The 26,787-nt window shown below is 47.2% G+C and overlaps 1 protein-coding gene across 2 annotated transcripts in view; it reads left to right on the forward strand.

The window, feature by feature from the left end:
- The first annotated feature begins 3,631 nt into the window (after window positions 1-3,631).
- Window positions 3,632-26,787, forward strand: part of LOC115182479 (transcription initiation factor TFIID subunit 2) — a 53,385-nt gene continuing 30,229 nt past the window's right edge. Inside the window, exons 1-15 of one of the 2 annotated variants that reach the window (XM_029744082.1) lie at window positions 3,632-4,570; window positions 4,709-4,763; window positions 10,046-10,206; window positions 10,559-10,677; window positions 10,979-11,120; window positions 11,519-11,750; window positions 12,667-12,851; window positions 13,262-13,375; window positions 15,896-15,995; window positions 17,010-17,095; window positions 18,433-18,568; window positions 20,794-20,948; window positions 22,036-22,150; window positions 22,345-22,454; window positions 24,612-24,677. In XM_029744082.1, the coding sequence (XP_029599942.1) occupies window positions 4,506-4,570; window positions 4,709-4,763; window positions 10,046-10,206; window positions 10,559-10,677; window positions 10,979-11,120; window positions 11,519-11,750; window positions 12,667-12,851; window positions 13,262-13,375; window positions 15,896-15,995; window positions 17,010-17,095; window positions 18,433-18,568; window positions 20,794-20,948; window positions 22,036-22,150; window positions 22,345-22,454; window positions 24,612-24,677 (1,841 nt within the window). In that variant the 5' untranslated portion in view covers window positions 3,632-4,505. The remainder of the gene's footprint in view (window positions 4,571-4,708; window positions 4,764-10,045; window positions 10,207-10,558; window positions 10,678-10,978; window positions 11,121-11,518; window positions 11,751-12,666; window positions 12,852-13,261; window positions 13,376-15,895; window positions 15,996-17,009; window positions 17,096-18,432; window positions 18,569-20,793; window positions 20,949-22,035; window positions 22,151-22,344; window positions 22,455-24,611; window positions 24,678-26,787) is intronic. The other variant, XM_029744081.1, reaches the window with a different exon arrangement.

A 26,787-nucleotide genomic window follows, 5' to 3' on the forward strand; every position in this document is an offset into this window, starting at 1 on the left:
TTATTACCTACTTTGTGTTTTTCCTCCCACCTGTATATCTTCTACTTTATTCATAATACCACAGTCACAATTTGATAATTTAGTGACCTCCAGTGGCAAGAGGCAGAAGGGCAGTGACAAGAAGGCTTTCAAAGAAAATTTGTTTTAATTTCTAAAAGAACACAAAAAATGATCCAACCCAATATTTTACTGTTGGAAACAAGGTTAGGATGAAATATAAACAAAAAGCATCATAAATTATTTTCTCCTAAATATTTTTTCAATAATTGTGCTGGAGGGGCCCGCGGTCGAAGGTTGGTTAAATAAAATGGCCAAACATTGTTAAAACGGGTTGTCACAACCCCAGCCACAAAGTCCTAATTATGACTTAACGCAGCCCATTTCTAGGTATTTTCTTAAAATCTGATCTTAAATTAACATTAACCACACTGATAATCTTAGGCTTAACATTAAAAAAACAATTTTGGTCTAAATATAAAGGACCTATTTATTTTTCCCCCGTTTAATTTTTACGATCTAGACAATTTTGACTTTGTGGTAACTAGTGACAACTGAAGGTGGAGTCACCATTGAGCCATAAAAGAACTGGAGACAGCATCCAAGATGGCCGTTTACTGGGACTAGTCTGCCTGCTCACTAGCTCTTATTATTATTGTAGGGCTCTTTATTAATCTAAGCCAGTTTTTCAAATGTGCAACAACATTGTTTCGTTCTCACAATTTCATTGGCTAAATTTATACGGAACAAAAGTAGAAATGCAACAATTTCACATTTTTACTGAGTTACAGTTCATAGGAAATCAGTCAATAGAAATACATTATGCCCTAATCTATGGATTTCACGTGACTGGGCAATCAGAATGAGTTATTCCCCACAAAAGGGCTTTATTACAGACAGAAATACTCATCAGCAGTATGGAACATTTCTGGGATCTTTTATTTCAGCTCATGAAACATGGGACCAACACTTTACATGTTGCGTTTATATTTTTGTTCAGTATTCAGACCCCTTGACTTTTTTCACATTTTGTTCCACCTTATTTTTAAAATGGATTAAATAAATAAAAAAAATCCTCAGCTATCTGCACACAATACCCCATAATGACAAAGTTCATTTTTGTTGTTGAAATGTTATCAAATGTATTAAAAATAACTGAAATACCTTTAAGTATTCAGACCTTTTGCTATGAGACTTGAAATTGAGCTCAGGTGCATCCTGTTTCCATTGTTCCTCGATGTTTTTACAACTTGATTGGAGTCCACCTGTGGTAAGTTCAATTGATTGGACATGATTTGGAAAGGCACACACCTGTCTATATAAGGTCCCACAGTTGATAGTGGATGACAGAACAAAAACCAAGCCATCAGGTCGAAGGAATTACCAATAGAGCTCTGAGACAGGATTGTGTCGAGGCACCGATCTGGGGAAGGGTACCAAACATTTTCTGCAGCATTGAAGGTCTCCAAGAACAAAGTGGCCTCCATCATTCTTAAATGGAAGACGTTTGGAACCACCAAGGCTCTTTCTAGAGCTGGCTGCCCGGCCAAACTGAGCAATCGGGAGAGAAGGGCCTTGGTCACGGAGGTGACCAAGAACCCGATGGTCACTTTGACAGAGCTCTAAAGTTAATCTGTAGAGATGGGAGAAACTTTTAGAAGGACAACCATCTCTGCAGCACTCCACCAATCAGTCCTTTATGGTAGAGTTGCCAGACAGAAGCCACTCCACAGTAAAAGGCACATGACAGCCCGCTTGGAGTTTGCCAAAAGGCGAACTATCAGACCATGAGAAACAAGATTCTCTGGTCTGTTGAAACCGAGACTGAACTTTGGCCAGAACGCCAAGCATCACGTCTGGAGGAAACCTGGCACCATCCCTACGGTGAATCATGGTGGTGGCAGCATCATGCTGTGAGGATGTTTTTCAGCGACTGGGATCAAGGCAAAGATGAACGGAGCAAAGTACATTGAGATCCTTGATGAAAACCTGCTCAGCACCTCAGACTGGGGCGACGGTTCACCTTCCAATGCAGGAGTGGCTTCTGGACAAGTCTCTGAATGTCCTTCAGTGGGCCAGCCAGAACCCGATCGAACATCTGGAGAGACCTGAAAATAGCTGTACAGCAACGCTCCCCATCCAGAGCTTGAGAGGATCTGCAGAGAAGAATGAGAGAAACTCCCAAAATACAGGTGTACCAAGCTTCTAGCGTTACACCCAAGAAGACTCGATGCTGTAATCTCTGCCAAAGGTGCTTCAGCAAAGTACTGAGTAAAGTGTCTGAATACTTGTGTAAATGTTTTCTTTTTTTTAATAAATTAGCAAACATTTCTAAAAAAACTATTTTTGCTTTGTCATTATGGGGTATACACACACATTGAGGGGGGAAACCTATTTAATACATTTTAGAATAAGGACGTAACATAATATGGAAAAAGTGAAGGATATTAGAACACGCCCCATGACTCCTCAGCCAATCAGAACAGCCATTGTCATTGTTGGTAATCAGGCCTACTACTGTTGTGTCGTCTGCAAACTTGATGATTGAGTTGGAGGCGTGCATGGCCATGCAGTCATGGGTGAAAAGGGAGTACAGGAGGTGGTTGAGCACGCACCCCTGTGGGGCCCCTGTGTTGAGGATCAGCGAAGTGGAGGTGTTGTTTACTACCTTCACCACCTGGGGGCGGCCCGTCAGGAAGTCTAGGACCCATTTGCACAGGGTGAGGTTCAGACCCAGGGCCCCGAGCTTAATGATGAGCTTGGAGGGTACTATGGTGTTGAATGCTGAGCTACAGACAATGAACAGCATTCTTACATAGGTATTCCTCTTGTCCAGATGGGACAGGGTAGTGTGGTGGCGATTGCATCGTCTGTGGATCTATTAGGGCGGTAAGCAAATTGAAGTGGGTCAAGGGTGTCAGGTAAGGTAGAGGTGATATGATCCTTGAGGTTAAGCACAGGCCTGGATGTGACATCCAAAAGCTCATTTTTCCATCCATTCCCAAATCTATTTAATGTTAAAAAGTCGAAAATGGCTCTAAAAGTCCTAACCTAACCTTAACCATTTTAAATGTCAAATTCAATGGGGTAGGGACGTCCCGAGGAACCAAGATAGCACTGACCGAATCACAACCGGTTCCCGCTAGATATTTGTTTTATTTTTTGTATTTGTAAAATGGCTATATCGTTAATATTCATGAAAACAAAACACTTATGTTTGGTCTTAATTCAAGGTTAGGGTTAGGTATAAGGTTATCAGTGTGGTTTAGGTTAGGGTTGGTTTTAAAATCTAATTTTAAGCCCAATGCAATGCTAGAAACAAGTAACCTCATGGTTAGAGTGTTGGACTAGTAACCGAAAGGTTGCAAGATCTATTCCCGAGCTGACAGGGTAAAAATCTGTCATTCTGCCCCTGAACAAGGCAGTTAACCCACTGTTCCTAGGCCGTCATTGAAAATAAGAATTTGATCTTAACTGACTTGCCTGGTTAAATAAAGGTAAAATAAAATAAATAAAAAAGTTAACTATTGACGGCCGCTCAACAATCCCAACACTTTGAGCAGTAAAGTGTAATAGATTAACACTCCAGTCCGGTTGCTGGCGGTAATGCACCTTTTGGTTGTCAACCGCCATTTTAAAATCACTAAACATGAACAAGAACTTTGAGCGGTCGGACGGAGAGGATATAGTTTAATGTTTGTATTGCTCAACATTGACAAAAATGGTCATTTGAAGCCGAATTGATTCTTGCATAGTTGAATGATAGGGTTTGGCAGCGTGCATATGTGGAAAAAACGTTTGAGACACTGACAGCATTGCATAGACAGCCAGCGGGGAAGAATGGCTGGAAGTGTTGTGTTAACGTTGGCTGTTAACTAGCTACCGTTAGCACTAGCCAACCGACTAGCTAGCGTTAGCACTAGCCAACCGACTAGCTAGCGTTAGCACTAGCCAACCGACTAGCTAGCGTTAGCACTAGCCAACCGACTAGCTAGCGTTAGCACTAGCCAACCGACTAGCTAGCGTTAGCACTAGCCAACCGACTAGCTAGCGTTAGCACTAGCCAACCGACTAGCTAGCGTTAACACTAGCCAACCGACTAGCTAGCGTTAGCACTAGCCAACCGACTAGCTAGCGTTAGCACTAGCCAACCGACTAGCTAGCGTTAGCACTAGCCAACCGACTAGCTAGCGTTAGCACTAGCCAACCGACTAGCTAGCGTTAACACTAGCCAACTGACTAGCTAGCGTTAGCACTAGCCAACTGACTAGCTAGCTAAACCGTCACATTTACTGCGCATGAACTCATTGCGTTGGGATTTATTAGGACTGGAAATATAGCAACATAGCCGCTTACATTATTACAGTTGTCTTACAATATTTAATGCGTGGAAACCCTTGAGTATCACTGGTGCTTTTGTTGTGGATACAGGAAGAACTTTCCAATCCACACGACCATCGCGTCAAACCCGTAGTTCACGAACATGATCAAATTCATATACCGTATCAATGCATGAAATCAAGATGAACAGGAAGAAGGACAAGGGATTTGAGAGCCCGCGGCCTTTTAAATTATAAGTATTTTCTATTACCTTTGGCTTAGCTGTGCACACACGTTTGTCCTTAAGTTATTACTTGGCACATTATATAATACTGTAGCGACGTTATATCTCAATGTGTTAACCTGTTATATGTTATGTTTATTCCTACACGACTCACCAGGTTGTCTGCATCAACAACATCAACTTCCAAAGAAAGTCTGTGATTGTAAGTATATCGTAGTAAATAAATTCGTTAACTATAGTCCCCCAAGTACCCGCAATAAAATGCTGTTTCTCATCACAATCACTTAGGCTATATCCCTGTTGTTGTATCTGTAGAACCTAGCTGTAGGCTATATCCCTGTTGTTGTATCTGTAGAACCTAGCTGTAGGCTATATCCATGTTGTTGTTTCTGTAGAACCTAGCTGTAGGCTATATCCCTGTTGTTGTATCTGTAGAACCTAGCTGTAGACTATATCCATGTTGTATCTGTAGAACCTAGCTGTAGACTATATCCATGTTGTTGTATCTGTAGAACCTAGCTGTAGACTATATCCCTGTTGTATCTGTAGAACCTAGCTGTAGGCTATATCCCTGTTGTTGTATCTGTAGAACCTAGCTGTAGACTATATCCCTGTTGTATCTGTAGAACCTAGCTGTAGGCTATATCCCTGTTGTATCTGTAGAACCTAGCTGTAGGCTATATCCATGTTGTTGTATCTGTAGAACCTAGCTGTAGGCTATATCCCTGTTGTTGTATCTGTAGAACATAGCTGTAGACTATATCCCTGTTGTATCTGTAGAACCTAGCTGTAGGCTATATTCCCGTTGTTGTATCTGTAGAACCTAGCTGTAGACTATATCCCTGTTGTATCTGTAGAACCTAGCTGTAGGCTATATCCCTGTTGTATCTGTAGAACCTAGCTGTAGGCTATATCCCTGTTGTATCTGTAGAACCTAGCTGTAGACTATATCCATGTTGTTGTATCTGTAGAACCTAGCTGTAGACTATATCCATGTTGTATCTGTAGAACCTAGCTGTAGGCTATATCCCTGTTGTATCTGTAGAACCTAGCTGTAGACTATATCCATGTTGTTGTATCTGTAGAACCTAGCTGTAGACTATATCCATGTTGTATCTGTAGAACCTAGCTGTAGGCTATATCCCTGTTGTATCTGTAGAACCTAGCTGTAGACTATATCCATGTTGTTGTATCTGTAGAACCTAGCTGTAGGCTATATTCCTGTTGTATCTGTAGAACCTAGCTGTAGGCTATATCCCTGTTGTTCTAGCTGTAGGCTATATCCATGTTGTTGTATCTGTAGAACCTAGCTGTAGACTATATCCCTGTTGTTGTATCTGTAGAACCTAGCTGTAGGCTGTATCCCTGTTGTATCTGTAGAACCTAGCTGTAGGCTATATCCCTGTTGTATCTGTAGAACCTAGCTGTAGGCTATATCCCTGTTGTTGTATCTGTAGAACCTAGCTGTAGACTATATCCCTGTTGTTGTATCTGTAGAACCTAGCTGTAGGCTATATCCATGTTGTTGTATCTGTAGAACCTAGCTGTAGGCTATATCCCTGTTGTTGTATCTGTAGAACCTAGCTGTAGGCTATATCCCTGTTGTGTCTGTAGAACCTAGCTGTAGACTATATCCATGTTGTTGTATCTGTAGAACCTAGCTGTAGGCTATATCCCTGTTGTCTCTGTAGAACCTAGCTGTAGGCTATATCCCTGTTGTATCTGTAGAACCTAGCTGTAGGCTATATCCCTGTTGTTCTAGCTGTAGGCTATATCCCTGTTGTTGTATCTGTAGAACCTAGCTGTAGGCTATATCCCTGTTGTTGTATCTGTAGAACCTAGCTGTAGGCTATATCCCTGTTGTGTCTGTAGAACCTAGCTGTAGACTATATCCATGTTGTTGTATCTGTAGAACCTAGCTGTAGGCTATATCCCTGTTGTCTCTGTAGAACCTAGCTGTAGGCTATATCCCTGTTGTATCTGTAGAACCTAGCTGTAGGCTATATCCCTGTTGTTCTAGCTGTAGGCTATATCCATGTTGTTGTATCTGTAGAACCTAGCTGTAGGCTATATCCTCGTTGTTGTATCTGTAGAACCTAGCTGTAGGCTATATCCCTGTTGTATCTGTAGAACCTAGCTGTAGGCTATATCCCTGTTGTTGTATCTGTAGAACCTAGCTGTAGGCTATATCCCTGTTGTATCTGTAGAACCTAGCTGTAGACTATATCCCTGTTGTTGTATCTGTAGAACCTAGCTGTAGGCTATATCCCTGTTGTATCTGTAGAACCTAGCTGTAGGCTATATCCTCGTTGTTGTATCTGTAGAACCTAGCTGTAGGCTATATCCCTGTTGTATCTGTAGAACCTAGCTGTAGGCTATATCCCTGTTGTTGTATCTGTAGAACCTAGCTGTAGGCTATATCCCTGTTGTTGTATCTGTAGAACCTAGCTGTAGACTATATCCCTGTTGTATCTGTAGAACCTAGCTGTAGACTATATCCCTGTTGTTGTATCTGTAGAACCTAGCTGTAGGCTATATCCCTGTTGTATCTGTAGAACCTAGCTGTAGGCTATATCCCTGTTGTTCTAGCTGTAGGCTATATCCCTGTTGTTGTATCTGTAGAACCTAGCTGTAGGCTATATCCCTGTTGTATCTGTAGAACCTAGCTGTAGACTATATCCATGTTGTTGTATCTGTAGAACCTAGCTGTAGACTATATCCCTGTTGTCTCTGTAGAACCTAGCTGTAGGCTATATCCATGTTGTATCTGTAGAACCTAGCTGTAGGCTATATTCCCGTTGTTGTATCTGTAGAACCTAGCTGTAGGCTATATCCCTGTTGTATCTGTAGAACCTAGCTGTAGACTATATCCCTGTTGTATCTGTAGAACCTAGCTGTAGACTATATCCCTGTTGTTGTATCTGTAGAACCTAGCTGTAGGCTATATCCCTGTTGTATCTGTAGAACCTAGCTGTAGGCTATATCCCTGTTGTATCTGTAGAACCTAGCTGTAGGCTATATCCCTGTTGTTGTATCTGTAGAACCTAGCTGTAGGCTATATCCCTGTTGTATCTGTAGAACCTAGCTGTAGACTATATCCATGTTGTATCTGTAGAACCTAGCTGTAGACTATATCCCTGTTGTATCTGTAGAACCTAGCTGTAGGCTATATTCCCGTTGTTGTATCTGTAGAACCTAGCTGTAGACTATATCCCTGTTGTTGTATCTGTAGAACCTAGCTGTAGACTATATCCCTGTTGTATCTGTAGAACCTAGCTGTAGGCTATATCCCTGTTGTTGTATCTGTAGAACCTAGCTGTAGGCTATATCCATGTTGTTGTATCTGTAGAACCTAGCTGTAGGCTATATCCCTGTTGTATCTGTAGAACCTAGCTGTAGGCTATATCCCTGTTGTATCTGTAGAACCTAGCTGTAGGCTATATCCCTGTTGTTGTATCTGTAGAACCTAGCTGTAGACTATATCCCTGTTGTATCTGTAGAACCTAGCTGTAGGCTATATCCCTGTTGTATCTGTAGAACCTAGCTGTAGACTATATCCATGTTGTTGTATCTGTAGAACCTAGCTGTAGGCTATATCCCTGTTGTCTCTGTAGAACCTAGCTGTAGGCTATATCCCTGTTGTATCTGTAGAACCTAGCTGTAGGCTATATCCCTGTTGTTCTAGCTGTAGGCTATATCCATGTTGTTGTATCTGTAGAACCTAGCTGTAGGCTATATCCTCGTTGTTGTATCTGTAGAACCTAGCTGTAGGCTATATCCCTGTTGTATCTGTAGAACCTAGCTGTAGGCTATATCCCTGTTGTATCTGTAGAACCTAGCTGTAGGCTATATCCCTGTTGTATCTGTAGAACCTAGCTGTAGGCTATATTCCCGTTGTTGTATCTGTAGAACCTAGCTGTAGACTATATCCCTGTTGTTGTATCTGTAGAACCTAGCTGTAGGCTATATCCCTGTTGTTGTATCTGTAGAACCTAGCTGTAGGCTATATCCCTGTTGTATCTGTAGAACCTAGCTGTAGGCTATATTCCCGTTGTTGTATCTGTAGAACCTAGCTGTAGACTATATCCATGTTGTTGTATCTGTAGAACCTAGCTGTAGACTATATCCCTGTTGTATCTGTAGAACCTAGCTGTAGACTATATCCCTGTTGTTGTATCTGTAGAACCTAGCTGTAGGCTTTATCCCTGTTGTATCTGTAGAACCTAGCTGTAGGCTATATCCCTGTTGTATCTGTAGAACCTAGCTGTAGACTATATCCCTGTTGTATCTGTAGAACCTAGCTGTAGACTATATCCATGTTGTTGTTTCTGTAGAACCTAGCTGTAGACTATATCCATGTTGTTGTATCTGTAGAACCTAGCTGTAGACTATATCCATGTTGTTGTTTCTGTAGAACCTAGCTGTAGGCTATATCCCTGTTGTATCTGTAGAACCTAGCTGTAGACTATATCCCTGTTGTATCTGTAGAACCTAGCTGTAGACTATATCCATGTTGTTGTATCTGTAGAACCTAGCTGTAGGCTATATTCCTGTTGTATCTGTAGAACCTAGCTGTAGGCTATATCCCTGTTGTATCTGTAGAACCTAGCTGTAGACTATATCCCTGTTGTTGTATCTGTAGAACCTAGCTGTAGGCTTTATCCATGTTGTATCTGTAGAACCTAGCTGTAGGCTATATTCCCGTTGTTGTATCTGTAGAACCTAGCTGTAGGCTATATCCCTGTTGTCTCTGTAGAACCTAGCTGTAGGCTATATCCATGTTGTTGTATCTGTAGAACCTAGCTGTAGACTATATCCATGTTGTATCTGTAGAACCTAGCTGTAGACTATATCCATGTTGTTGTATCTGTAGAACCTAGCTGTAGGCTATATCCCTGTTGTATCTGTAGAACCTAGCTGTAGGCTTTATCCATGTTGTATCTGTAGAACCTAGCTGTAGGCTATATTCCCGTTGTTGTATCTGTAGAACCTAGCTGTAGGCTATATCCCTGTTGTTGTATCTGTAGAACCTAGCTGTAGACTATATCCCTGTTGTATCTGTAGAACCTAGCTGTAGGCTATATCCCTGTTGTATCTGTAGAACCTAGCTGTAGACTATATCCCTGTTGTTGTATCTGTAGAACCTAGCTGTAGGCTATATTCCCGTTGTTGTATCTGTAGAACCTAGCTGTAGGCTATATCCATGTTGTTGTATCTGTAGAACCTAGCTGTAGACTATATCCCTGTTGTATCTGTAGAACCTAGCTGTAGGCTATATCCCTGTTGTATCTGTAGAACCTAGCTGTAGACTATATCCATGTTGTTGTATCTGTAGAACCTAGCCACGTGACTAAGAACCAAACATATTTCTACTGAGAGACATTGAAAACAACAGTAGAAGTATATGTAGTCTTAGTCATTTGGCCGTGTAGAACCAGTCTAGTTTCTCATCCATGTCAACTGACACACCCCTCTATTTGACAGGGCTTTGTGGAGCTGACCATCTTCCCAACTGTGGTCAACCTGAACCGGATCAAACTCAACAGCAAGCAGTGCAGGATCTACAGGGTCAGAGTCAACGACCTAGAAGCACCATTCATATACAATGACCCTACTCTAGAGGTCTGCCACCACGAGTCCAAGCAGTAAGTATTGTCCTCATACACACATGGTCTAGTATTCATAACTCTCTATGAAGGAAACAGAAAACATCTTACATCTTATCCTCCAATATTCTCCTTTCTTCTTTCTGATGTTTTCACAAGAAACAATGACTGGGATATGTGGTTGTTTTATCTACCTTAGTGGAAGCCACACTAAGTTGCTCTGGATAAGACTTCCTGCTAAATTTCATAAATGTATGTAAAGTGGAGGGAAGAGGACAGGAGGAATCAAGGAGAAGACTTGAGATTCACCCCTGTAATTCCACAGCTACTTTCATAACACTGACTTGCAGTAAGTCCTCACCTCTTCCTCTCTCTGCTCTGTCCCTTGCAGGAGGAACCTGAACTATTTCTCCAGTGCCTACACAGCAGCAGTCAGTGCTGTGGACCCTGATGCAGGACACGGCGAGCTGGTCATCAAAGTCCCCTCGGAGCTGTGGAAGCAAGGAGACGGTAATACAGTGAAATGTTGTCTCTGAATTGGGTTCATCTACGTTATGACCTTTGGTGAATGACTGACCTCCGTTGCATCTGACTTGAGTCTTGGGTCTGTGGTTTGAATATAAAGGTTCAAGGCGTATTCTGATAGCCTGGCTGGTCCTAGATCTGTTTATATAGCACCAACACACCTGGAACCAGGCTAATGTCCTGCAATGCTCTTAGCTTAATGCATAGCATCAGAAGCTTTAAAGTATTGTTTATGTACGATTGAACTTAGCGCCCTCTAAATAATTGACTGTTTCTATGTCTTCAGAGATGAATGTGCTGAAGGTGTACATAGAGTTCTCTCTGGACCAGCCTAAAGGAGGCCTTCACTTTGTGGTGCCTGACGTAGAGGGGAGCATGGCTGAGAGAGGAGCACACGTCTTCTCCTTCGGATACCAGAACTCCACAAGGTGGGGAGGGAGACATTGATTGATGTCATATTGAGACTTTTATTCTCTGTGCTGTCTATTCTCTGTGCTGTCTAGGCTGTCATTCTCTTTTTCCTCACTCTTCTCTTTCTCTGTCATTCTCTCTCTCTCCGTGTTCTCATTCTCTCTCTCTCTCCGTGTTCTCATTCTCTCTCTCTGTCGTTCTCTCTCTCCTTTCTCTCTGTCATTCTCTCTACTCTCTCTCGCTTTCATCCCCTCTCATTCTCCTCCATGTAATACTATCAGATATGATGTCACAAGCCTCATCCTTCCTTTCATCCCCTCTCATTCTCCTCCATGTAATACTATCATGTCACAAGCCTCATCCTTCCTTGCTCCTTGACTACCTACACTCTTGTCCACCGGTCTTCCTCTCCCAGGTTCTGGTTCCCCTGTGTGGACTCGTACTCTGAGCTGTGCACCTGGAAGCTGGAGTTCACAGTGGATGCCTCTATGGTGGCTGTGTCCTGTGGGGACTTGGTAGAGACTGTCTACACCCATGACATGAGGAAGAAGACCTTCCACTACGTCCTCCCCATCCCCACCGCCGCCTCCAACATCTCACTGTCTGTCGGGCCCTTTGAGATCCTGGTTGACCCCTACATGCATGAGGTACTGTGTGTGTGGAAAAGCATTGCATAGAAACCCAGCATTACCCATCACAATATATTTAGTAGAAGCCAGTAGGGTGTTCTGAAAGGAGAATGGATTTAGTAGAAGCCCATAGAGAATAGAGGCAGGCAACCATGTAGGGTAAAATATGTTGACATATATACACTGAGTGTACAAAACATTAGGAACACCTTCGTCGGGGCAAGGTGTTGAAAGTGTTCCACAGGGATGCTGGCCCATGTTGACTCCAATGCTTCCCACAGTTGTGTCAAGTTGGCTGGATGTCCTTTGGGTGGTGGACCATTCTTGATCCACACGGGAAACTGTTGTGTGTGTGAAAAACCCAGCAGCGTTGCAGTTCTTGACACAAACTGGTGCGCCTGGCACCTACTACCATACCCCGTTCAAAGGCACTTAAATATTTTGTCTTGCCCTTTCACCCTCTGAATGACACATACACAATCCATGTCTCAATTGTCTCAAGGCTTAAAAATCCTTATTTAACGTGTCTCCTCCCCTTCATCTACACTGATTGAAGTGGATTTAACAAAGTGACATCAATAAGTGATCATAGCTTTCACCTGGATTCACCTGGTCAGCATGTCATAGAAAGAGCCGGTGTTCCTAATGTTTTGTCCTCTCTGTGTATATTTAAGCAGATTTCCTTTCCACCTACGACCACTAGGTGGAGAATGACTCATTATACTCTGTAAGTTGAAGCCGCTTCAGGGATGTGTGAATCAGTCTAGGAACCCGGCGTGCTATGCTGACATATTGTCCAAGATGGCTCTCTTCAAATATAGGTTTTGATAGAATAGAATACAACAGAAACAGAATAAGTGTATTCCCCCCCCAGAGGGAACTTCTGGAATGTTGCTGCGTTGACGCCTTTTAAAGATATTTTCCCTTTTCCCAGGTGACCCACTTCTGTTTGCCCCAGCTCCTGCCCCTGTTGAAACACTCCATGTCCTACCTGCATGAGATCTTTGAGTTCTACGAGGAGATCCTGACCTGTCGATATCCTTACTCCTGCTTCAAGACTGTGTTTGTGGACGAGGCCTACGTCCAGGTGTCTTCCTACGCGTCGATGAGCATCTTCAGGTGGCTACAGTCTCTTGTCTAGTCCTAATTCCGTTCTTTATGTGGCTTTACTCTCCGTCAACAACACATTTTACATTTGAACAATGTTTCACAACGTCTGGATATCACATTGTATTGTGGAAACTTCTCGCTGTTTTAAAGTTTTACATTTTCCACCAGTTGTCACTGAAAATAGTTCGATTGGTAGGTCCAATTCAATTCTGATTTATTATGTCAATATTTACTCGGTTAAGACCTGCACCTCAGGTGCTTTTGCAGTTTCCCTCGGTGACAAAGAACAGCTCTCCTCATCCATTCATTTCTCACTTTCACTTTTCATTATGCTGACTTGTTTTGTCTCTATCTCTCGCCCCCCTCTCTCTCGCCCATCTCTCTCTCGCTCTTCCCTCTCTCTTCCTCTCTCCTCTCAGTACTAATCTGCTCCACAGTGCTATGATCATAGACCAGACCCCCCTGACCAGACAGTGTTTAGCTCAGGCCCTGGCCCAGCAGTTCTTTGGCTGCTTCATCTCCAGGATGTCCTGGTGAGTAACGTGCTGAGTGCTACCGTGCTGAGTGCTACCGTGCTGAGTGCTACCGTGCTGAGTGCTACCGTGCTGAGTGCTACCGTGCTGAGTGCTACCGTGCTGAGTGCCACCGTGCTGAGTGCCACCGTGCTGAGTGCCACCGTGCTGAGTGCCACCGTGCTGAGTGCCACCGTGCTGAGTGCCACCGTGCTGAGTGCCACCGTGCTGAGTGCTACCAGACTGAATATAGTGGAGTGGTGGAGCGGCCTACAGAAACCACATGCACACACACTCTCACACACACTCGTCAAACGTAAGAAGCACTCCTGGTTCAACCTAGGGGCTCGTCGGTGGCCTAGGAGCTTGTCGGTAACCTAGGAGCTCGTCGGTAACCTAGGAGCTCACCGGTTAACCTAGGAGCTCGTCGGTAACCTAGGAGCTCGTCGGTAACCTAGGAGCTCGTCGGTAACCTAGGAGCTCGTCGGTGGCCTAGGAGCTCATCGGTAACCGAGGAGCTCGTCGGTGGCCTAGGAGCTCGTCGGTAACCTAGGAGCTCGTCGGTGGCCTAGGAGCTCATCGGTAACCTAGGAGCTCGTCGGTGGCCTAGGAGCTCGTCGGTAACCTAGGGGCTCGTCGGTAACCTAGGGGCTCGTCGGTAACCTAGGGGCTCGTCGGTGGCCTAGGAGCTCGTCGGTGGCCTAGGAGCTCGTCGGTGGCCTAGGAGCTCGTCGGTGGCCTAGGAGCTCGTCGGTGGCCTAGGAGCTCGTCGGTAGCCTAGGAGCTCGTCGGTGGCCTGAGAGCTCGTCGGTTAACCTGGGAGCTCGTCGGTGGCCTGGGAGCTCGTCGATGGCCTAGGAGCTCGTCGGTGGCCTAGGAGCTCGTCGGTGGCCTAGGAGCTCGTCGGTGGCCTAGGAGCTCGTCGGTAACCTAGGAGCTCGTCGGTGGCCTAGGAGCTCGTCGGTGGCCTAGGAGCTCGTCGGTAACCTAGGAGCTCGTCGGTGGCCTAGGAGCTCGTCGGTGGCCTAGGAGCTCGTCGGTAACCTAGGGGCTCGTCGGTAACCTAGGGGCTCGTCGGTAACCTAGGGGCTCGTCGGTAACCTAGGAGCTCGTCGGTGGCCTAGGAGCTCGTCGGTAACCTAGGGGCTCGTCGGTAACCTGAGAGCTCGTCGGTGGCCTGAGAGCTCGTCGGTTAACCTGGGAGCTCGTCGGTTAACCTGGGAGCTCGTCGGTTAACCTGGGAGCTCGTCGGTGGCCTAGGAGCTCGTCGGTGGCCTAGGAGCTCGTCGGTAACCTAGGAGCTCGTCGGTAACCTGAGAGCTCGTCGGTGGCCTGAGAGCTCGTCGGTTAACCTGGGAGCTCGTCGGTGGCCTAGGAGCTCGTCGGTGGCCTAGGGGCTCGTCGGTAACCTAGGGGCTCGTCGGTAACCTAGGGGCTCGTCGGTAACCTAGGATCTCGTCGGTAACCTGAGAGCTCGTCGGTGGCCTGAGAGCTCGTCGGTTAACCTGGGAGCTCGTCGGTGGCCTAGGAGCTCGTCGGTGGCCTAGGGGCTCGTCGGTAACCTAGGGGCTCGTCGGTAACCTAGGGGCTCGTCGGTAACCTAGGAGCTCGTCGGTAACCTAGGAGCTCGTCGGTGTTATTTGGATTTGTTGTTTCCTAAGAACAGTGTGGTAACTGTGGGTTCCTATCCAGATTTCTAGAAGTCTAGTACAGAGAGATTATTGAAATTATATTTCATCATCAGGCATAAATTGAACAAAGCTTTGGCATAGCTGAGAGTGTCTCAGTATGATGAATCTGTGTATGTGTTTGGCAACGTGTCCACAGCCGAGGGGGGGGTGTGTGTGTGTGTCTTGGCAAAAGTGAGGCTGCTGTCAGTTGGGGAGGCTGAGGTTTCACGACGCCTTCAAAGGATCACTGCAAACAATGGACCCCCTGTCTTATTAAGTGTTTAAAACTAAGTCAGATGTGGAAGCTCCACTTAGTCTTATTGAAGTGGCTTGTATCAAAAACCACAGTTGTGTAAGACCACAGAGGAATCAAACAGGCCTGGTTTCATTTATTTTCAAGACTGTAATTGAAGTCAGCTTGTTTTCTGAAACTGAGCTCGTATCCAGCTTGTAAAGAGAGGTTTAGCACTTTCTGTGTGTTACAGATTTTCACATGATTTCATCTCACTTCATGAAGCTACTGGCCAGTATTCATGAAATTAGTGAGTTAAAAACCACCATGGTTGAATAAAGTACATTGTTTCTCTCTTTTTTTATATATATATATATATATGGTAAGGTAAGTTAGTAAACGTCTGCCAAACTGGTTAATATGACGTCATTCCATTGTTGTTCTGCCAGCATGCCTGTTGTTCTGCTTTTCTTCCACTTCCAGGCCTGTCGTCTGGCCGGTCGTCTGGCCGGTCGTCTGGCCTGTCGTCTGGCCTGTCGTCTGGCCTGTCGTCTGGCCTGTCGTCTGGCCTGTCGTCTGGCCTGTCGTCTGGCCTGTCGCCCGGCCTGTCGCCTTACCTGTCTGGTCTGTGTTCTGTAGGGCTGATGAGTGGGTGCTGAAGGGGATCTCTGGCTACATCTATGGTCTGTACCTGAAGAAGACCTTTGGAGTGAACCAGTACCGCCACTGGATCAAAGAGGTAGGGAGTGAACCAGTACCTCCACTGGATCAAAGAGGTAGGGAGTGAACCAGTACCTCCACTGGATCAGAGAGGTAGGGAGTGAACCGGTACCTCCACTGGATCAGAGAGGTAGGGAGTGAACCAGTACCTCCACTGGATCAGAGAGGTAGGGAGTGAACCAGTACCTCCACTGGATCAGAGAGGTAGGGAGTGAACCAGTACCTCCACTGGATCAGAGAGGTAGGGAGTGAACCAGTACCTCCACTGGATCAGAGAGGTAGGGAGTGAACCAGTACCTCCACTGGATCAGAGAGGTAGGGAGTGAACCAGTACCTCCACTGGATCAGAGAGGTAGGGAGTGAACCGGTACCTCCACTGGATCAGAGAGGTAGGGGGTGAACCGGTACCTCCACTGGATCAGAGAGGTAGGGAGTGAACCAGTACCTCCACTGGATCAGAGAGGTAGGGAGTGAACCAGTACCTCCACTGGATCAAAGACACTGTATCTCAGTGCAAGAGGAGTCACTGCAGTCCCTGGTTCGAATCCAGGCTGCATCACATCCGGCCGTGATTGGGAGTCCCATAGGGCGGCGCACAATTGGCCCAGTGTCGTCCGGGTTTGGCCGGGGTAGGCCGTCATTGTAAATAAGAATTTGTTCTTAACTGACTTGCCTAGTTAAATAAAAAATACAAATATAGGGAATTGGTTATGCTGGTCCCACTCTGCCAAATAATCACATGTCTATATTTGTTATGCTGGTCCCACTCTGCCAAATAATCACATGACTATATTGGTTATGCTGGTCCCACTCTGCCAAATAAACACATGACTATATTGGTTATGCTGGTCCCACTCTGCCAAAAAAACACATGACTATATTGGTTATGCTGGTCCCACTCTGCCAAATAAACACATGACTATATTGGTTATGCTGGTCCCACTCTGCCAAATAAACACATGACTATATTGGTTATGCTGGTCCCACTCTGCCAAATAAACACATGACTATATGAAGTGTGGTTTTCTCTCAGGAACTGGACAAGATGGTGGAGTATGAGCTGAAGATGGGAGGAGTTCTCTTACACCCGACCTTCGGTGGAGGCAAAGACAAGGACAAGTGAGAGCAGCTTCCTGTTGGTTCAAAGGTCATTTAACATGGATGATGTATTGCATGAGAACCACCTACTTTCAGTGTCAACACACTTTGATTTGTGGCTCCAATGAGGGTGATGAATGTGTTTTCTGTTATAAACTGGGTGGTTCGACCCCTGAATGCTGATTGGCTGACAGCCGTGGTATATCAGACCGTATACCACTGGTATGACAAAACATGTATTTTTACTGCTCTAATTACGTTGGTAACCAGTTTATAATAGCAATGAGGCACCTCGGGGGTTTATGATATATGGCCAATATACCACGGCTGCGTCGTGGTCAAGAACAGCCCTTAGCCGTGGTATATTGGCCGTATACCTCGCCCCCTCGTGCCTTATTGCTTAAACAACCTCTTACTTTCAGTGTCAACACACTTTGATTTGTGGCTCCAATGAGGATGATGAATGTGTTTTCTGTTCTACCAGTCTAAAACCACCTAGTAGCAAGTAAATGACAGGTTAGACATTCCTGTTGCTACTGCTGTTGAGGGTGTTGGTCTACAAGCCTATATGTCTCACAGAGAAGTGGTGTTCTAGTTTTAATTAAAAACCTATATGTCGATGTGAAGATTTCCACCTCCCAACACTGCTGGAGAGTAAAAAAACAAGTGAAGAGTGGGGTTTATTCATTCCAGCCCAATAAACCGCTGGCACCATCTCAAGTGTTTGTCATAAATCAGACCTCTCTCATCTCCTGAAGTGGGCTTGGAGAGCCATCTACATGTTATGCCAACACTTACGCCTGTCTGTGTACTGCCTGTCAATGACTTGGCTAGTAACTCTACGTTGTAGTTTATCTTAAAGTTGCTTCAGTTTACAAGTTGAGGAGGAGGAGGGAAGATAGTGAGTTGTTGAGAAGTAATTTTCTTTTCTGATTTTAATCTTCCTCCCTCTCTCTTCCTCTTTCTCCCCCCTCTCATCTCTCTCCTCATTCCTCACCTCTCTCTCCCCCTCCCTCTCATCTCTCTCTCCCCCCTCCCTCTCATCTCTCTCTCCCCCCTCCCTCTCATCTCTCTCTCCCCCTCCCTCTCATCTCTCTCTCCCCCTCCCTCTCATCTCTCTCTCCCCCTCCCTCTCATCTCTCTCTCCCCCTCCCTCTCATCTCTCTCTCCCCCTCCCTCTCATCTCTCTCTCCCACTCCCTCTCTTCTCTCTCTCCTCATCCCTCTCATCTCTCTCCTCATCCCTCCCTCTCTCCCTCCCTCTCTCCCTCCCTCTCTCCCTCCCTCTCATCTCTCTCTCCTCATCCCTCCCTCCCTCTCTCTCCCCCTCCCTCTCATCTCTCTCTCTCCCTCTCTTAGCCCTACCCCTCACCTCCACTTCTCCATCAAGCACCCTCACACCCTGTCCTGGAAGTACTACAAGATGTTTCAGTGTAAAGCCCACCTGGTAATGAGGCTCATTGAGAACAGGATCAGCATGGAGTTCATGCTGCAGGTCAGCAATTTCTAATCAATCAATAATCCATCCATCATCTAGTATGCACGCTGGTTCTGGTAAACATCTGGCTACACGTGAAGTCTAGTTGTTTAAACACTGATACCTACAGGGATTCAACAGTTTATTAACACACTACATAGCACTGCATCAGGTCCCTCCCAGCACTACATCAGGTCCCTCCCAGCACTACATCAGGTCCCTCCCAGCACTACATCAGGTCCCTCCCAGCGCTACATCAGGTCCCTCCCAGCGCTACATCAGGTCCCTCCCAGCGCTACATCAGGTCCCTCCCAGCACTACATCAGGCCCCTCCCAGCGCTACATCAGGTCCCTCCCAGCACTACATCAGGTCCCAGCACTACATCAGGTCCCTCCCAGCGCTACATCAGGTCCCTCCCAGCGCTACATCAGGTCCCTCCCAGCGCTACATCAGGTCCCAGCACTACATCAGGTCCCTCCCAGCACTACATCAGGTCCCTCCCAGCGCTACATCAGGTCCCAGCACTACATCAGGTCCCTCCCAGCGCTGCATCAGGTCCCTCCCAGCACTACATCAGGTCCCTCCCAGCGCTACATCAGGTCCCAGCACTACATCAGGTCCCTCCCAGCGCTGCATCAGGTCCCAGCACTACATCAGGTCCCTCCCAGCACTACATCAGGTCCCTCCCAGCACTACATCAGGTCCCTCCCAGCACTACATCAGGTCCCTCCCAGCACTACATCAGGTCCCTCCCAGCGCTACATCAGGCCCCTCCCAGCACTACATCAGGTCCCTCCCAGCACTACATCAGGTCCCAGCGCTACATCAGGTCCCTCCCAGCACTACATCAGGTCCCTCCCAGCACTACATCAGGTCCCTCCCAGCACTACATCAGGTCCCTCCCAGCACTACATCAGGTCCCTCCCAGCACTACATCAGGTCCCTCCCAGCACTACATCAGGTCCCTCCCAGCACTACATCAGGTCCCTCCCAGCACTACATCAGGTCCCTCCCAGCACTACATCAGGTCCCAGCGCCAGATCAGGTCCCTCCCAGCACTACATCAGGTCCCTCCCAGCACTACATCAGGTCCCTCCCAGCACTACATCAGGTCCCTCCCAGCACTACATCAGGTCCCTCCCAGCACTACATCAGGTCCCTCCCAGCACTACATCAGGTCCCTCCCAGCACTACATCAGGTCCCAGCACTACATCAGGTCCCTCCCAGCACTACATCAGGTCCCTCCCAGCACTACATCAGGTCCCTCCCAGCGCTACATCAGGTCCCTCCCAGCACTACATCAGGTCCCAGCACTACATCAGGTCCCTCCCAGCGCTACATCAGGTCCCAGCACTACATCAGGTCCCAGCACTACATCAGGTCCCAGCACTACATCAGGTCCCTCCCAGCACTACATCAGGTCCCTCCCAGCGCTGCATCAGGCCCCTCCCAGCGCTACATCAGGTCCCTCCCAGCACTACATCAGGTCCCTCCCAGCGCTACATCAGGTCCCTCCCAGCGCTACATCAGGTCCCTCCCAGCACTACATCAGGTCCCAGCACTACATCAGGTCCCTCCCAGCGCTACATCAGGTCCCTCCCAGCACTACATCAGGTCCCTCCCAGCACTACATCAGGTCCCTCCCAGCACTACATCAGGTCCCTCCCAGCACTACATCAGGTCCCTCCCAGCGCTACATCAGGTCCCTCCCAGCGCTACATCAGGTCCCTCCCAGCGCTACATCAGGTCCCTCCCAGCGCTACATCAGGTCCCTCCCAGCGCTACATCAGGTCCCTCCCAGCGCTACATCAGGTCCCTCCCAGCGCTACATCAGGTCCCTCCCAGCGCTACATCAGGTCCCTCCCAGCGCTACATCAGGTCCCAGCACTACATCAGGTCCCTCCCAGCGCTACATCAGGTCCCTCCCAGCGCTACATCAGGTCCCTCCCAGTGCTACATCAGGTCCCTCCCAGCGCTACATCAGGTCCCTCCCAGCGCTACATCAGGTCCCAGCACTACATCAGGTCCCAGCACTACATCAGGTCCCTCCCAGCACTACATCAGGTCCCTCCCAGCACTACATCAGGTCCCTCCCAGCACTACATCAGGTCCCTCCCAGCACTACATTGACTCTTCCCCTGTTCAGCTCCTGAGTCTGACCAGTACAGCGTCCTCGCATAAGTACCAGACGCATGTGGAGTCAGATACATGAACTAGATTATTCTGTTTCCTATCTGCTAGGTGTTCAACAAGTTACTAAGCCTGGCCAGTACAGCGTCCTCGCAGAAGTACCAGTCACATATGTGGAGTCAGATGCTGGTATCCACCCACAGCTTCCTCAAGTCCATCTCCAACGTGTCGGGAAAGGACATAGGACCCCTCATCAAGCAGTGGGTGTATCCTTTAACCTGTCAATCAGAACACTGGAGGGAGAGGTTGTAACGTGACTATAACACTGTAATAGCAGATTAATAGTTAGGACATAGGACCCCTCATCAAGCAGTGTGTGTGTCCTTTCATCTCACTCAGCCTGCTTAGCAGAACACTAAGAGCTGACTGGCCTGGTTAGAGCACTAATGACCGACTGGCCTGGTTAGAGCACTAACGACCGTCTGGCCTGGTTAGAGCACTAACGACCGTCTGGCCTGGTTTGAGCACTAACGACCGTCTGGCCTGGTTTGAGCACTAGCGACCGTCTGGCCTGGTTAGAACACTAAGAACCGACTGGCCTGGTTAGAGCACTCACGACCGACTGGCCTGGTTAGAGCGCCAACGGCCGACTGGCCTGGTTAGAGCGCCAACGGCCGACTGGCCTGGTTAGAGCGCCAACGGCCGACTGGCCTGGTTAGAGCGCCAACGGCCGACTGGCCTGGTTAGAGCGCCAACGGCCGACTGGCCTGGTTAGAGCGCCAACGGCCGACTGGCCTGGTTAGAGCGCCAACGGCCGACTGGCCTGGTTAGAGCGCCAACGGCCGACTGGCCTGGTTAGAGCGCCAACGGCCGACTGGCCTGGTTAGAGCGCCCACGGCCGACTGGCCTGGTTAGAGCGCCCACGGCTGACTGGCCTGGTTAGAGCGCCCACGGCCGACTGGCCTTCAACAGAAGAACCATACATATGCGTTTGGCATTTTCAGATGATGACTGATTTTGTATCTAAGTTCACTGTAATGTCCAGAGTTGTCAACTGACATGGAAATGTATTGTACATATCATCAGTCAGCAGAAAGGACACACTCACTGCTTGTCTATTTATAGTCTGTATGTAATATCAAGACTTTGGATGATTTAATATCCACTATACAGCTGTTAATATACCATATCACCAACATTTTCCAAAACCATTCCTGTGGTTATTACACTGCAGTAATTTAATGATTTACGCTGATTGCTCTAGTTATTACGTTGAACTACCATTGTACCCCTGATTGGGATCTGTACTGGAATTGTTTCAGTTTAGATATTAGCCTTAATTCAAGCCCACAGAGACCAGAGTGCGGTGGTGAAGTTCTTTGGCAGTTTTGCCTTCAACAGGAAACGGAACGTTCTAGAACTGGAGATCCGACAGGACTACACCTCCTCTGGAACACAGAAATATGTGGTAGGTCCTCTTTGAACTGAGTTGGTTTAACTTTACTGGTGTTCGCAATGGGCGCAGTTAGCACTTTTGGGACTATTTGATTGGTTCCATTGTACCAGCAAAGCTAAATCAAGCTACCGCAAGTATTTGACATTTTGTGTTTGACCCAAGTCTGAGATTTAGTAGTAAGGTGAATCACTGTCTTTGTTCTGTAGGGGCCCATCAAGGTGACAGTACAGGAGCTGGATGGATCCTTCAACCACACGCTACAGATCGAAGAGAACAGCCTGAAGCACGACATCCCCTGCCACTCAAAGAGCAGACGGTAAACTCAAGCATCTTGCATCCGTTTCTGTTATTACTAACACATTTCAATAAGCCTAATGCAATGCCATCTTAGCTGTAGTTTGGTGGACCAAGCCTAATGTAATGCCGTCTTAGCTGTAGTTTGGAGGACCAAGCCTAATGTAATGCCATCTTAGCTGTAGTTTGGAGGACCAAGCCTAATGTAATGCCGTCTTAGCTGTAGTTTGGAGGATCAAGCCTAATGTAATGCCGTCTTAGCTGTAGTTTGGAGGACCAAGCCTAATGTAATGCCGTCTTAGCTGTAGTTTGGAGGACCAAGCCTAATGTAATGCCGTCTTAGCTGTAGTTTGGAGGACCAAGCCTAATGTAATGCCGTCTTAGCTGTAGTTTGGAGGACCAAGCCTAATGTAATGCCGTCTTAGCTGTAGTTTGGAGGACCAAGCCTAATGTAATGCCGTCTTAGCTGTAGTTTGGAGGACCAAGCCTAATGTAATGCCGTCTTAGCTGTAGTTTGGAGGACCAAGCCTAATGTAATGCCGTCTTAGCTGTAGTTTGGAGGACCAAGCCTAATGTAATGCCGTCTTAGCTGTAGTTTGGAGGACCAAGCCTAATGTAATGCCGTCTTAGCTGTAGTTTGGAGGACCAAGCCTAATGTAATGCCGTCTTAGCTGTAGTTTGGAGGACCAAGCCTAATGTAATGCCGTCTTAGCTGTAGTTTGGAGGATCAAGCCTAATGTAATGCCGTCTTAGCTGTAGTTTGGAGGATCAAGCCTAATGTAATGCCGTCTTAGCTGTAGTTTGGAGGACTAAGCCTAATGTAATGCCGTCTTAGCTGTAGTTTGGAGGACCAAGCCTAATGTAATGCCGTCTTAGCTGTAGTTTGGAGGACCAAGCCTAATGTAATGCCGTCTTAGCTGTAGTTTGGAGGACCAAGCCTAATGTAATGCCGTCTTAGCTGTAGTTTGGAGGACCAAGCCTAATGTAATGCCGTCTTAGCTGTAGTTGGAGGACCAAGCCTAATGTAATGCCGTCTTAGCTGTAGTTTGGAGGACCAAGCCTAATGTAATGCCGTCTTAGCTGTAGTTTGGAGGATCAAGCCTAATGTAATGCCGTCTTAGCTGTAGTTTGGAGGACCAAGCCTAATGTAATGCCGTCTTAGCTGTAGTTTGGAGGACCAAGCCTAATGTAATGCCGTCTTAGCTGTAGTTTGGAGGACCAAGCCTAATGTAATGCCGTCTTAGCTGTAGTTTGGAGGACCAAGCCTAATGTAATGCCGTCTTAGCTGTAGTTTGGAGGACCAAGCCTAATGTAATGCCGTCTTAGCTGTAGTTTGGAGGACCAAGCCTAATGTAATGCCGTCTTAGCTGTAGTTTGGAGGACCAAGCCTAATGTAATGCCGTCTTAGCTGTAGTTTGGAGGACCAAGCCTAATGTAATGCCATCTTAGCTGTAGTTTGGAGGACCAAGCCTAATGTAATGCCGTCTTAGCTGTAGTTTGGAGGACCAAGCCTAATGTAATGCCGTCTTAGCTGTAGTTTGGAGGACCAAGCCTAATGTAATGCCGTCTTAGCTGTAGTTTGGAGGACCAAGCCTAATGTAATGCCGTCTTAGCTGTAGTTTGGAGGACCAAGCCTAATGTAATGCCGTCTTAGCTGTAGTTTGGAGGACCAAGCCTAATGTAATGCCGTCTTAGCTGTAGTTTGGAGGACCAAGCCTAATGTAATGCCGTCTTAGCTGTAGTTTGGAGGACCAAGCCTAATGTAATGCCGTCTTAGCTGTAGTTTGGAGGACCAAGCCTAATGTAATGCCGTCTTAGCTGTAGTTTGGAGGACCAAGCCTAATGTAATGCCGTCTTAGCTGTAGTTTGGAGGACCAAGCCTAATGTAATGCCATCTTAGCTGTAGTTTGGAGGATCAAGTGTAATGTAATGCCATCTTAGCTGTAGTTTGGAGGACCAAGCCTAATGTAATGCCGTCTTAGCTGTAGTTTGGAGGACCAAGCCTAATGTAATGCCATCTTAGCTGTAGTTTGGAGGACCAAGCCTAATGTAATGCCGTCTTAGCTGTAGTTTGGAGGACCAAGCCTAATGTAATGCCGTCTTAGCTGTAGTTTGGAGGACCAAGTGTCCCTCAGTTTATCTCCACCTCCTTAGAGTTTCTATTTTCTTCCTGCTCCAGAAACAAGAAGAAGAAGATCCCTTTGATGAACGGGGAGGAGGTTGACATGGACCTGTCTGCTATGGAGTAAGACTTTATACTGTTCCCCTTCTCTCTCTCTGTCTCTCTCTGTCTGTCTCTCTCTCTCTCTCTCTCTCTCTCTCTCTCTCTTCTCTCATCTCTCTCTCTCTCTCCTCTCTCTCCTATTCTCTCTCTCTCTCTCTCTCTCTCTCTCCTCTCTCTCTCTCTCTCTTCCTCTCTCTCATCTCTCTCTCTCCTGTCTGCTATGGATAATACGTTATACTGTTTCCCCTTCTCTCTTTCCTCTGTCCTCTCTGTCTCCTCCTCTCTCTCTGTCCTCTCTCTCTCTCCTCTCTCTCATCTTCTCTCTCTCTCTCTCTCCTGTCTGCTATGGAGTAAGAACTTTTATACTGTTCCCCTTCTCCCCGTCTATCTATCTCTCTCTCTCTCTCTCTCTCTCTCTCTCTCCTGTCTGCTATGGAGTAAGACTTTATACTGTTCCCCTTCTCTCTCTATCTCTCTCTCTCTCTCTCTCTCTCTCTCTCCTGTCTGCTATGGAGTAAGACTTTATACTGTTCCCATTCTTATTCACTCATCTCCTCAGAAGTCAGTCTGCAGGGTGCCAGTGGTCAAGGCTGCCCAGCCCAGGGTGTCTCTTTCTTCTGACCCCCCCTCTGTTCAGTCTACTCTAAAGTGATCGCTCTACTCTGATCTGGTTTGATGACTGACTGTCTGCTCCAGCTTGTTTTCTCAGTGGCCAGTGAAGTAGAGGCAGGAACAGGGCCAGCAGTACTGATACTACAGAGCTGGGGAGAGCAGCACTGATACATACTACAGAGCTAGGGAGAGCAGCACTGATACATACTACAGAGCTGGGGAAAGCAGCACTGATACTACAGAGCTGGGGAGAGCAGCACTGATACATACTACAGAGCTGGGGAGAGCAGCACTGATACATACTACAGAGCTAGGGAGAGCAGTACTGATACTACAGAGCTGGGGAGAGCAGCACTGATACATACTACAGAGCTGGGGAGAGCAGCACTGATACATACTACAGGGCTGGGGAGAGCAGTACTGATACTACAGAGCTCGGGAGAGCAGCACTGATACATACTACAGAGCTGGGGAGAGCAGCACTGATACATACTACAGAGCTGGGGAGAGCAGCACTGATACATACTACAGAGCTGGGGAGAGCAGCACTGATACATACTACAGAGCTGGGGAGAGCAGCACTGATACATACTACAGAGCTGGGGAGAGCAGCACTGATACATACTACAGAGCTGGGGAGAGCAGCACTGATACATACTACAGAGCTGGGGAGAGCAGCACTGATACATACTACAGGGCTGGGGAAAGCAGCACTGATACATACTACAGGGCTGGGGAGAGCAGCACTGATACATACTACAGGGCTGGGGAGAGCAGCACTGATACATACTACAGAGCTGGGGAGAGCAGCACTGATACATACTACAGGGCTGGGGAGAGCAGCACTGATACATACTACAGGGCTGGGGAGAGCAGCACTGATACATACTACAGGGCTGGGGAGAGCAGCACTGATACATACTACAGGGCTGGGGAGAGCAGCACTGATACATACTACAGAGCTGGGGAGAGCAGCACTGATACATACACATAGCTGGGGAGAGCAGCACTGATACATACTACAGGGCTGGGGAGAGCAGCACTGATACATACTACAGAGCTGGGGAGAGCAGCACTGATACATACTACAGGGCTGGGGAGAGCAGCATTGATACATACTACAGGGCTGGGGAGAGCAGCACTGATACATACTACAGAGCTGGGGAGAGCAGCACTGATACATACTACAGAGCTGGGGAGAGCAGCACTGATACATACTACAGAGCTGGGGAGAGCAGCACTGATACATACTACAGGGCTGGGGAGAGCAGCACTGATACATACTACAGGGCTGGGGAGAGCAGCACTGATACATACTACAGAGCTGGGGAGAGCAGCACTGATACATACTACAGAGCTGGGGAGAGCAGCACTGATACATACTACAGGGCTGGGGAGAGCAGCACTGATACTACAGAGCTGGGGAGAGCAGCTATGGCTGTTACCGAGCAGTGAGAAACTAACCAACAACCCAGCAGGCAGTTACATCTGTCTGCAGCCCTCCTGCCAAGTCTTGGGC

Source organism: Salmo trutta, unplaced genomic scaffold (assembly GCF_901001165.1).
Source record: "Salmo trutta unplaced genomic scaffold, fSalTru1.1, whole genome shotgun sequence".
Classification (NCBI taxonomy): Eukaryota; Metazoa; Chordata; class Actinopteri; order Salmoniformes; family Salmonidae; genus Salmo; species Salmo trutta.